Genomic DNA, 12959 nt, shown 5'->3' with positions numbered 1-12959 from the left:
TTATATATGGTATGATTATTTTTAATATAAATATAAATATATAAAATCTTAAATGCTCCAATTTCATTAGAAATCCTTAAGAATCTGAATAAAATAAAATAAAAGAATTAAGATTTTAAGTAGAAAAAATTGATTTAAAAATAAATTTACGCAATTTTAAAAATAAGGAGACTTGATTAACTGAAATTGTTTTGAAGAGACCAAAATTCTCATTTAGTGATAATATATTTAAATAATTCTTGTTTTATTCACTCCCTGAACCCAATGAGTTTAACTTACACAATACTTTAAATAAATAAATAAATAAATAAATATATATATATATATATATATATATATATATATATATTCTAGATACTCACTTTGAAACAAGTAAATTAGTTAAATTGAGTTATAAATAATCTTATTCAACAATAAAAATAATTAAAATTGATCTTTGTATTATTATTTATTTATTTTAAAGATAAATTTATTCTAAAAATTATTTTAAAGAAAATCATTTTAAATATGAGATTTAAAAATATTATATATTAAAATGAAAATTTTAAAAAAATATAGAAATATGATATTTAAAAATTGCCAACAATTTTTAAATAAGATAAGTAAATTTAAAAATTTAATAAATTTTTTAATTCTAACAAATTAATTAATTTTAAGAAAAATAAATTTTTAAATTTAAATTTTTTAAATTAATAATGCTAATTTTGAAATTTTTTATATTTCAATTATTTTATCTAAAATTTCATATTTTAATACATAATAATTTTAGATACCATATTAACAAATTACTTTTTTTTTAATTTTTAATATTATCTTGTATATCTTTAGTTTTAAATTTTTTAAATCAGTTAAGATTTTTTAATCTGGTGTGATAGATTTTCTGTTTTTTAAACCACAAAACCAGAGTTTGAAATTTAGATGCAGTTAAGAAACCTATAAATAACCATCTATCAACACACATCAGCCATACTTTCTGATTTAGAGGATAGAAAACCCTTTTCTCTTCTCTGATTCTCTCTCTGATCATTCCGACAAATCACAACTCGTCAGTCTTTTCGTTGCGTTTTCCTCACTCAGGTTTGCTTCTTATTCGCATCCAAAAATAATCTTCGTGTTAGAGTTCTCTCTTTGTCTCTTTTACTATGGATGATCTGCGAGAGTATAGGATTTCTCCTATTTCAATAATCTCGTTGAAGTTCTGCGTGCTTCCTGGGTGCAAATATAGGGTTTCGATTTTAGGAATCCTTTTAGTTTATTTATTAAGGTTTTATGAAGGATCGGCGATACCCAATTCTGGGGGGTTAGGATAATGGCGAACAACGGGGTTGAACAAAGTTAAATTATCAGTCTTTAGTCCAATTCTATTATGGGTTTTGACTTTGATGGACTAAATCTTCGTCGATCGACTTGTTCTGCTGTAGTTTTTGGTGTCTGTGTTCATTGTTTGCTTTACAACTATGTTATTGAGTTTTGTAATGGAAAATTTGGGACATCGGCTTGTGGTTTATGGAGGATTTATTGATTCGATACGGTGTCTGATTAGAGATGCAATTGGAATATTCGTGTTTTTATAGCATTATGGATATAAAGGTCGCGAAAAGGACGGAACGATTCGGTGGGACGACGTGTGTGTATTGGCAAGCTGGTAAATGCAACAGAAATCCATGCAGATTTTTGCATGGAGAATCACCACTGCCATCTACTCCTTATCACGATGCCAGAAGGCCCAATACTGCTTATCGTTATTCAAGGAGGCCCCATTTGTCTGAGAACACCTCCAAGAGTAACTCAAAGACAGTATTGATTAGAAAGAGTGCAGATAAAGAAGATGGGACAAGTGTTGCCAAGAGTTCTCAGAAGCCATCACCAGTTATATGTAAATACTGGACAAATGGCAATTGTGTACATGGTGAAAGGTGCCGGAATTTACATTCATGGTTTTATGGTGATGGGTTTTCCACATTGGCAAAGCTTCAAGGCCACAAGAAGGTAGCTGACTCTAATACCCCTTTAAGTATTAAACACAACACTTTTTTATAAAATTCTTCTGCTTCTGCAATAATTCTTTATTATTATAATTTAATCTAATTTAATCTGTGACCCAATTTTTTATTTGATGTTATAGTAGTTACTAGTTACTGATTAGAATCGTAGAGCATTATAGTGTAACAATATGCTGCTATCTGCATGCCTCTTTTATGTTAATATCTTTGGAGTAATTAAATTTAAGCTTTTGACAACAGGTCATCACCGGGATTGCCCTTCCAGTTGGGTCTGACAAACTTTATTCCGGCAGCACCGATGGGACAGTTCGTATATGGGACTGCCACACTGGTCAATCTGCAAATTTGATAAATCTTGGGGCTGTAGTTAGCTCTTTGATCAGCGAGGGGCCATGGATTTTTGTTGGTGTGCGAAATGCTGTCAAGGTATGCTCTCTTTTTTCATTGTGTGATTATGTCTTTTATATAGGAGTAGTGCTTGTAAGCTGATTACATGGATGTGGTTATTGTGAAGGCTTGGAATATTCAGACTGCTTCAGAATTTACTCTTGATGGACCTAAAGGACAAGTCCTTGCCATGGTTGTTGGCAATGATACACTTTTTGCTGCAGCAGAGGTAACTAACCGTACCATGGTTTATGGTTATTTAACTGTAATTCTCTCTTAAACATTTCTTTTCTGTCATCAAACGATTTATGTATCATCTGATTATTTAAATTGCAGAATGGTATAATTTCTGCATGGAGAGGCAGCTCTAGCTCTGAAGCCACGACCCCTTTTGAACTGGTTGCTTCACTAACTGGCCACACTAAAGCTGTTGTTTGCCTGGCTGTTGGAGGCAAAATGCTGTTCTCAGGGTCCAAGGACCAAAGTATGAAGGTATGTATATTGCCCCCATGTGGATTTTTTTAAAATATATGTACTTTTTTTGAACTGGATATTGTTCAAATATATAATTTTTTATGAACAGCTCTTGATATTTTGTTTTCTTCAGGTTTGGGACCTTGATACATTACAGTGTAAAATGACACTCAATGAGCATATTGACGTGGTCACATCCCTTATTTGTTGGGACCATTATTTGTTATCAAGTTCATCTGACTGCACAATTAAAATCTGGGTTGCCACTGAAGAGGGAACTTTGAAGGTGACATATACGCACCGAGAGGAAAATGTAAGTTACTTAACAACGAAAACCTATGTGACTATAGAATATAATTTGATCGTGTTGTCATTTGTAGACATCCAGCTGATATTTTGCTTTTATTGTAGGATGTTGTTTCACTTTTTGGGATGACTAATGCAGAAGAGAAGCCAATATTATTTGTCTCATGCATAGACAATTCAGTTCGCATGTATGAATTGCCATCATTTTCAGAGAGAGGTCGTATATTTGCAAAGCGAGAGGTTCGATCAATGGTGTTAGGTCCTGGTGGTCTCTTCTTCACTGGGGATGGTACTGGTTTGCTGAAGGTTTGGAAATGGTTGGAAGAACCCAAGATGGCTTCCTCTTAACTATAGAAATTTGAATGATACTGTATGCATCTGCCTCCTCTTGATGCAGTGCTCAAAACAATCAATTTATTTTTCACTGTGCTGTATTGAACAATGAACAATATCCATTGTAAATACAATATATATATATCAAATTGAATTTTCCAATTCCATTTTTTCTCTCCTTCACTTTGTTCCATTTTTACTTCTCTTGCTTTTCCTTGTATTGCACATTGCTTTTATATCCTCGGTTACATTTTTTAATAAAAATGTGGAAAATAACAATTAGAGGAATTTTCACAATGTGATAATTACGAATGTAAAATTATTTAATATTGTGGATTTCTTTTATTTTTCAATAACTATAGATATTCTTTTTTCATTAAAAAAAAAAAAGGTATCCCTCCCCCACCGATTGAGAAAGTATTTTTCATGAAAACATTTAAAAAAAAAAATTACTTTTCAGCTATTTAATTGTTTGGTTAAAATAAAAAAAGTAGAAGCTAAAATAATATAAATTTATTCTTTTAAATTTGTTTTTAATAACTTCTAAAAAAGCTGAAATTATAATTTTTACTAAAATTTAAAAAATATTTTTTTATAATTTTTACTGAACCTAAATCACAGTATAAATTGTGAAAAGCCTTGCTCCTTTGATCTTCTTGGGGTATTTTACCTTCATTGCTTATGTTTACTTGTGGTTGCTGGCAACACTTTCTTTGTAGCACAAACAACATACTTGCAATCCAGTTTTAAAAATGATAGTGATATTACCGTTCTCTTTTTGATCCAATCCGCTTCGCTTCATTTTTCACAATTCATATGCTTTCTACTCAGATTTTCATTTCCAAACTTAAAAAAAGCCAACAGAAAAGCAGCCACAATTACAAGGATTGGTACTGGCCTGGTTTTTGCGGTAATTTGCTGCTTCAGAGGGCACTCCAATACCCCTATATAATTAGAAATATTCCCATGACTACAGTTACCTTATTTCCACAATTTATTTTGTGGGAATAGCGGAGGGACTTGCTGAACATGTGTTAACGATTTATTCCATGAACATTTAGTTGAATCCATGAGGACTTTTGAGGAGTCCTTCATTGAATTATTGGTATTGGAAAACTTGTTACCATACCACTTCTCTTCATTTTTAAAGTTGAGAGGGATACGGATCCAATCTAGTTGATGCGAGACCTCGACATCTAGTTCTTTATTTGCTTAAGCCATTTTTCACTCGTTTAAGTGATTTTAAATATATTTGCTTAAGCTAACATGTACTCGCTTAAGCTAATACGGGCTTAAGCAAGTGAATCATGAATGGAGCAAGACTCCAAGAAAAGGAATGGAAGGAGGTCTAAATCGTCGTTTAAACATACCAATTTTTGGCTTAAGCGAGTATTTTATGCACTTAAGAGCAAAAAAACAGAAAGCTAACCTCCAAGGATTACAGACTAGCTTAAGCCTACTTCGTGTGGCTTAGGCAACTTAATTGTACACTTAAGTGAAAATGGAATGGCTTAAGCTAGTATATCGTGCGCTTCAGTGGACAATTAATCGCTTAAGTGAGTTGAAATTAGCTTGAGTAAAAATTGCATAAACACAATGCATAGAGAATACATTTTTGGACTGATAAACTAGCTTAAGCAAGTGCAGAATGGCTTAAGCGAGAGATGGTTAGCTTAAGCGAGTACAATGAGCTTAAGCGATTTTATGTGGGCTTAAGCAAGTATACAAGAAAACTGAAAAACAACAACTTAAATTTATAGACATGAATACACCACTAATGTAAACAATATACGTTAACAATTTTCATAGCATTTGTTCTCTTACATAATTGTTTTTGGCAAAAGAAAACAAAGTGATTAAGATACAACAACTTTAAGGTTGATCAAGGATTGAATGAGTTGTATCATCCAAAGGTTCCTGAAGAAAAACATAAATCCATAATAAAAATTATACAACGAAGTGAGAAAAAGAATTAAATTTTCATTTTGAAATTTGATGAACTTGCAATCAATAATGTAGTAAAATTGAATTGGTTATTGAAAGCTTGGGGAGGATGATAAGATGGAGGTGCTTAACAATATATGTCACAGGGTTCGGAAGGGGTGGGTTGATATTCCTAAAATATTTACCAAATAAATACCATATGGTTAATAAGGAACCAAAAATAAAGGTTAATGCATTGGTAAATTGATTGATACATATACCTCAACATGTTGGTTTTGTGATTGACCTCTCTTTATCCCATTTCTTTTCCCTTTTCCTTATAGTGTAACCCAACTTTTGAATTGTTTATATGTATTCCTCTTTAAGCTTGGTCGATGCTTAAAATCTTTTGGCATTGTACCATTATTGATCACTAACATAGATGCATCATTGTTAGTGTGACTGTCAACATGCTATGTTTGTAATCGAAGGTGTTTGATTTAACAACACACATTATTTAAACATTCATCCACTAATATCGAGTATTCTTTTGAACTAGATACCTCTAATGCAAGTCTAATCATTTTAGAAGCAAGTTGTCGGTAACATCATGTGGTAGCAAGTTTTGGATCCTCCTCAATCTCTCTTTCTTTGACATTGTGTATAATGCCAGAACGACATTCTTTTATCCATCTTTTAAGGATATATTTTTCAGGAATAGCCTTGACATCATTTGCTTAAAATACCTTTAGTTCATGGGAACAAAGTATACTAAATGTTTGAAATTTTTTATAGGTGCAAGAAATAGATTTTGAGACATGATCAAATGATACTCTCCATGATTTCTTTTGATTAACTGAAGTGATGACATAATCAAAGATAGGAGGAGATTCAATCCTCTCTGATATGCAACATGCTAAAATGAAGTAAATTCTTGTTGAAAAGGGGTAAATATAGTATGTGTAAATTTTTTTCATTTGTATCAAGATGAGAAACCTCTCATATCTTAACATTGGTAGCTTATGTTGGCACTTATACTCACAAATTAATTCGTTGTAATGCTTATCTTCAACTACACATTCAAAGTGTTGAAAGAATTGTTTAATGCTAACACCAGGTTTCATAGAAGCTTTGAAATCAAAATTTAAACTTTTAGAGAGTTGAGTACTTTGCATCCCAAGGGTGACAACTTCTTTCATGTAACATGATGCTCATTTTTCCTTTATGGCATAAAGTGAGTTCATCCAATTGTTGTCATGGACATTATACTATTGAACGATGTTGGTCCAAGCTTTCTCAAAGTCAGTGAAAGTATCAAAGTCATATATGAATTTTTTGAAGTCTCTTAAAAAATGACTTCCACCCTTCATCAAATTACCAAGGCGTTTGATCCCATTTTGCATAAAATGTCATGTGCACAAAGAATGATGTATCTCCAGCATGACTTTAATGAGAGCCTTAGCCATGACTTGATCTTAGTTACTAAACATAGTTAATAGTTTTTTGTGATTATGTGCTTCTAAAAATGTTTAAAATAATCATTTAAATGAATCAACAGTTTTATCATATAACAAAGCTGCATCAAATATCACAACAATTATATAATGGTTAAAAGTTGTGAACATTGCAAGAGGTTTATTTGCACGATTAGTACAATATGTAGTGTCCAAAAAAACTATATTACCAAAATATGCATAGTCTAAAATCATCTTTGCGTCAACCCAAAATACATTTGTAATTTGTTCATCAGCATCTATCTAGTATGCATGAAAAAATGATGAGTTCTTTAACAACTGTTGCTGAAAATATTCCATCACATAATCAACTTCTTCATAAACTATATTTCTTTGTCTTCTTGCCTTCAAGTAATTCTTGGCATCCAACTGAGTATATCTGACATTAGTTCTATTGCCCGCAAGTGTGCTCTAGAGTTGAAATGAAGACTTTTGTTGCAAACTAGATTTTTGAGCCATTTCAATCTCATAAGCTAGAACTTCACTTATCTTACGATGAGAAACAAGCATGTGAGTTGTCTCCTGAAGTTGTAAGGGATGATTATGATATTCTGCAAACTCATGAATTATAAATTTCTCATTATTCCGCAAAGACACTCCAATTCTCGCATAACAATATGTTCTTGTCTCAGCTCTATGTTTAGCAACTTGACAATCTTGTTTGTTTCCTTTTCAAAGACCCTCTTTACAACAAACGTATCTACAAGAAGTAATAGCACCATCTTTATTTCTCTTATTAAAATATTGCTTTCTAACTCTAAATCCGATCCTCCTACCATATTCAGTCCAAAAATCTCATGGTTGTTCTATACTTTCAAACTCTAATTCAACTTTTAGCTTCCATTCCACATTGTTTGTAATCATGTTTTCTAACAAAAACAAAAGAGGATATTTTTGCTTGAACATCTAATACATTCCTTCATTTAGATATAGCAAATGGAAAAGACATTATTGTTAAAATGAAAAATGATACCAGAAAGGGAGATGGTTCCATGCTAAAATAATCTTAGTTTATCAATGCCAATGAAGCTCCAAGTTAGTGTATATTCATGAAAATGTGTTTTGTTTAAGTCTTTGAGTTGAACCATTCAAATATTTTTTGAAGAGAGATCATTAGAAGGATTTAATGAAGCTTCTCTTCAAGAGCCACACTTATGAAAGATTCGCGCCAAAATGACGATAATCCGCTTAAGCGAACACATTCCGCTTAAGCGAAGGTTGTAATTTTTAAGCGCACATGCAACGCTTAAGCATGTATTCACTTAAGCACGGTAAATTCTCTTAAGCGACGAAAGGCTTAAGCGACCAGCTAATAGCTTAATCAAGGAACCTCAGGAATTTACCTCCACAACATTTAAAAAGTCGCTTAAGTGACTATGATGACGCAACCTAGATTTAAACCACCTCTGTCATTTCATTTCAACTTTTACATTTGAAATATTTCAAACCCTAAGGAAATATTCCTAAAACCCATATGTTTGGTATCTGAACCACTCTCCTATTACAGCAAGACTCTCTATTATCATAACATCCATCTTCTATGAGGTACTAACTCTTGCACTTTCTCTTATTGTTCTGCTTACTTTGAAGTTAGGGATGGTAAATGGGGATGGGGACATTGTCAGGGATTATAAAGATACAACTTAACTATTTAGGGTTTAGGACTATTGTTCTGCTTACTTTTAGGTTTGGAACATGTATTCTATGGAGGTCCTTATTTCTATAAATAATCGCTTAAGCGCGTTAAGATTGCTTAATCGAATTAATTGCACTTAAGCGATGTACCCTAGGTTAAGCAAATCCATGAATGTGTATCATGCAATTTTTTGAGTATTGAAATTTGTTTTTTTTTTCTTTGTAGAAATGGCTCGTAAAAAATCTATTCTCTAGAGAAAGAAACATCATTCAGATCTTGGAGAGGCTTCACAACATCACCAACAACAAAGGAACTCAAGAGGATGAACCTCTAACACAAACCAGCCCCAGTCAGCAATTCACCTTTGACAGATACAAGTTCTTTAGTTGAGCCAATTTTCAAAGATATTTGGAATTACACCCAAGGAAACTTCTACCAGAAAGGAAAGTTATTTTGGACGAAGAACAATTTACTGAAGAAATCAACAGGGAAAAATGGAATACATTGGTTGATATTCTAAATAATATTGATGAAGACATAATGAAGAAGTTTTACGCCAATGCATAACCCTTGCACCCACACAAATTTGAGAAGAAGTTTTTGGTTAGAAGGATTTCTATCTCTTGTGATAGAAACGCTATAAATGCATTGCTTGAGAACTCCCTTACCTTATAAGAAGGCCAGTTGTGCCAATACTAGCAGAGAAGGCGCCTTACCACAGGCTTTAAGGATGATGATGTAGCAATGTCTTTATGTATTTCAAACAAATCATATGAAACTAACTATCAAGGCAAGCCAATGAGATTCAAGAGAGGAAATTTGAAGACATTGACTCAAATATGGACATCATTTCTCTTTGCAAACATTGCTCCAACCACTTGTAAATTGGATTTTCGCATGCCTCGATCCTATCGCGTCTTTAGTATTATGGAGAAACTTACAATTAACATTGCAACTATGATCTCTAAGAAAATTCACTAGTTTGTTATGTCTACTAGCTTCTCTACTGCATCTGCAACAAAGCTTTGGGCTTCCTGGCATTAATCACTACTTTATGTGCTATTCAAAGTGTTCAAATACCAAACAATCTAAGATCAAGCATCAAGTTAAAAAATCTATAAATGCTTAGTTCATAAACAACTATTGAAATTAAATAATTAATAAAAAATATTTTATTATAAAGGGTAATATTTAATGCTATTAATGTATTTTAATTATAAATTTTAATATTTTATTTATTAATTTCTTAATTATTATCTAAAGATAGAGATTAACAAAATCAAAATGTTATCGATCAATATACATGTGTAGATTAATTTATTTTATCAAAACAATTTTTTCAGGAATGTGACTATTTTCTAAAAAATATTTTAAATACTAGCTTGCATGAAAATGCAACTATAAAGTAAGCGTTGGATAAACTCTTTGGTTTTGTCTTTTAGTCAACTCTTTTTTTGTCAAAGTAAGAAAATTATAAATTAATGAGTTCATTAATTGGAGTGTTTGAGCTTTTTTCATATATATGACTTATATGCATATAGTTAAAATCAATTAAATTCAACCTACAAAATTTTTAAATAAAAAAAGAAAATGCATGATAAGAATCATAAAATACTTTTAAAATGTTTTGTAAAAAAAATTTAAAAACAATATCTTAAAATTACTTATTATAGCTACAATTTTAAGTAGAGTAAAAAATAAGAGTATGTTTGTTTTCCTTTTTAAAATGAGTTTTCAGTTTTTTAAATTAAAATGCAATACAAATATATACTCTAAGGGTATGTTTGATTTTCCTTCTAAAAACAGTTTTATGTTTTTTTTTTTTAAAATGTAGTATAAATTTACACTACATATTTTTTAAAAAATAAAAAACTATTTTTAAAAGGGAAATCAAATATGCTCTAAATCTTCTTGAATACATGTTGGTATTATTATTACTGTTGTTTAAACAACAAATATTTTTCACTACAAGCAATATTGTTTAAACTAAGTTCCTTCATTGTAAGAGAATACATGTTTTTTAGACGCGGATTCAGTCCTGTGACTGAACCATACAGTCAATGTATTTTGCACTCTTGTTTAAGTAAATTTTTTTTTGTTTAAATGAGTTGCAAAATTTTGCTTAACTAGACCATCTAATTTTTGCCTAAATGGGACTGAATTTAGATCTATATTTTTTTACGTCATTCAAGTAGCTAAAAACTAACAAAAATATAAAATACAGAATATATTAGATGAAAAGTTCAACTTTAAACATAACAACAGGAAGAAAACAATAATAAATCACTTATATGAATGATTTTATACTGAACATACATAAAAAAAAATATTTAATACCATACGACCATTTTCTTATTTCCAATCATCATTAAAATATTTTTTTCACAAAATATAATGTAAATTATGTTTTTAAAAAATAACTATTAAATCATTATTAAAATTACATTAACAATAATAAACTGTTAAATATGACACAATTAAAATACTGAGAATATTACTCAAATGTTTTTAAGGTGCATAATTATTCTCTTGCTACATGTGTTATTTCTAGAACATGCTTTTATTATCTTTTATTTTAACAACATTCTCAATAATATTTGTAATTACATAAGTTTAACTCTAAAATATATTATAAAAATTGAGTTCATTTACTATCACTATCAGAAAATAATTAATTATTGACCAATAATCTTATCATTTCTTGCATTAGTGATATCTTTATATCTTTAAATTTAACAAATGAAAACTCATGACAATTTATAGCATAAGTATCTCCACATGTATTCATTTGTAGGTTAATAATCTATCGTATTTTGACTATTAGTGAGATTATTTATAATATACACTATTATGTTTTTTAACTTTGACGTGAATCTCTTTATGAATACTTGTTTGATAGATACATGAATTTGTCTGACCTATTAAAATCAATAAGTAAGAATTCAAATAATAGGAAAAAAATTAACTTTCAAAGTCTATATAAAAAACAATTTCGTGCAAAAAAAAATATATTTATATAACAAATTCTCACCTTTATATCTAATAAAACTAATTTTATGTAGTTAATATCATTATTGTTAAGACTTAACCACACACGTGTATTACTCAAACACTTAATTTTTCTTTTATCTTAACTAAAAATACTAACATCACATATATCATTAATTCAAGCTATCATTTCTTTCAATAAAATTAGGAAGAACAAAATAAATTACTTTTGACGTAAATTACTAAAAAAAATGATATATATATATATATATATATATAATCTTTCTATTCAACACAATTTTTGAACTAACAATAAAAGAATGAAACTTGCACATAAAATATAGGAGGAGAACTATTTTAGAACCACTGTTTTAAAATATTCATTCTATACTTGTCACTTATAATAATTCAAAACTTTTGATGAAGAATACATCTCCTTTTAAAATACTATAAATTAAAATTATACACATTTTTAGTTACTTATTAATTTGTTTTGTTTTGTTAACTAATTACACATATTTCAAAATTAAAAAAATATTTGTAAATAAAATTATATCCATTTTCATATATTTATAATTAGTTTTATTTTATTGATTAATTACACATGTTTCAAAATAAAAAATTCTTATATAATAAAAACACTCGAATTTTTAAAATCAATACTTTTTGTATATTTTATAATCTAGGATTCAAATTAAATAATGTAATATCTAAACTTTTAATTCTTAATAATAATAATAATAATAATAATAATAATAATAATAATAAGCAATATCAAATAAAAGAAAATATTGTAAATGAAAATAATGTGTCGCAATCTAAATATAAATTTCAAGAATGTAAAAAATTAACTCTCTAGTTCTTATAAATATTTTTAGTACTCATTCATTTATGTGTGAATCTTTCTTAAAAAGAAAAAAGAAAAGGTCATAAATACTATGCTAATTTTTGCAAATAAATTTACAAATTTTTACTGCAAGTTATTAAAGAAAATATAATAAATATTGGGTTAATTTTCACAAAAGACATGTTAACAAAGAATAAATTGTATACTTTACAAAGCTTTTAAAAAATAAATATTCCAATTTCTTTATGAAATTAATGAAATCACTTATACAGAGGTTAAGTTTAATTGATCAACATTTATTTATAATATTTTTTAACTTTTTACGAGAGTTTAAGTCTAAGTTTTGATAACATGACTAATTAAAAAACAAAACATTAAAATAGAATTTTTCAAAAAATAAAAAACTAAAAAAAATAACACCAGTGTAAAAAATATGGAAGAGATTGCTCCGAATAGCGATGATTTCGCACTTTGTCGAGGCCACGTGGCGATATGATATGATGTGATTTGTATTAACCTCAATCAACTCTCTCTCTCTCTCTCTCTCC

General features: G+C 29.3%; 1 protein-coding gene across 1 annotated transcript; it reads left to right on the top strand.

Annotated features, from left to right (window-relative positions):
- Window positions 1–966: 966 nt before the first annotated feature.
- LOC113849178 (zinc finger CCCH domain-containing protein 17-like) lies at window positions 967–3678 on the top strand. The gene is made up of 6 exons (XM_027478879.1): window positions 967–1989; window positions 2244–2429; window positions 2518–2619; window positions 2727–2882; window positions 2998–3177; window positions 3276–3678. Exons 1-6 carry the CDS (start codon window positions 1546–1548, stop codon window positions 3516–3518), a joined length of 1311 nt encoding a protein of 436 aa, XP_027334680.1. The 5' UTR covers window positions 967–1545; the 3' UTR covers window positions 3519–3678.
- Window positions 3679–12959: the final 9281 nt, after the last annotated feature.

The sequence above is a fragment of the Abrus precatorius genome, unplaced genomic scaffold (genome assembly GCF_003935025.1).
Source record: "Abrus precatorius isolate BTA unplaced genomic scaffold, Abrus_2018 Scaffold9, whole genome shotgun sequence".
Classification (NCBI taxonomy): domain Eukaryota; kingdom Viridiplantae; phylum Streptophyta; class Magnoliopsida; order Fabales; family Fabaceae; genus Abrus; species Abrus precatorius.
This window is presented reverse-complemented; position numbering and strand designations above follow the sequence as displayed.

Bases quoted from the DNA above. Each gene is read 5' to 3' on its own strand.
- LOC113849178 (XM_027478879.1), top strand. From the start codon at position 1,546: ATGCAATTGGAATATTCGTGTTTTTATAGCATTATGGATATAAAGGTC. The intron at 2,430-2,517 runs GTATGCTCTCTT...GTTATTGTGAAG, and splicing joins GTGTGCGAAATGCTGTCAAG to GCTTGGAATATTCAGACTGC. The intron at 2,620-2,726 runs GTAACTAACCGT...TTTAAATTGCAG, and splicing joins CACTTTTTGCTGCAGCAGAG to AATGGTATAATTTCTGCATG.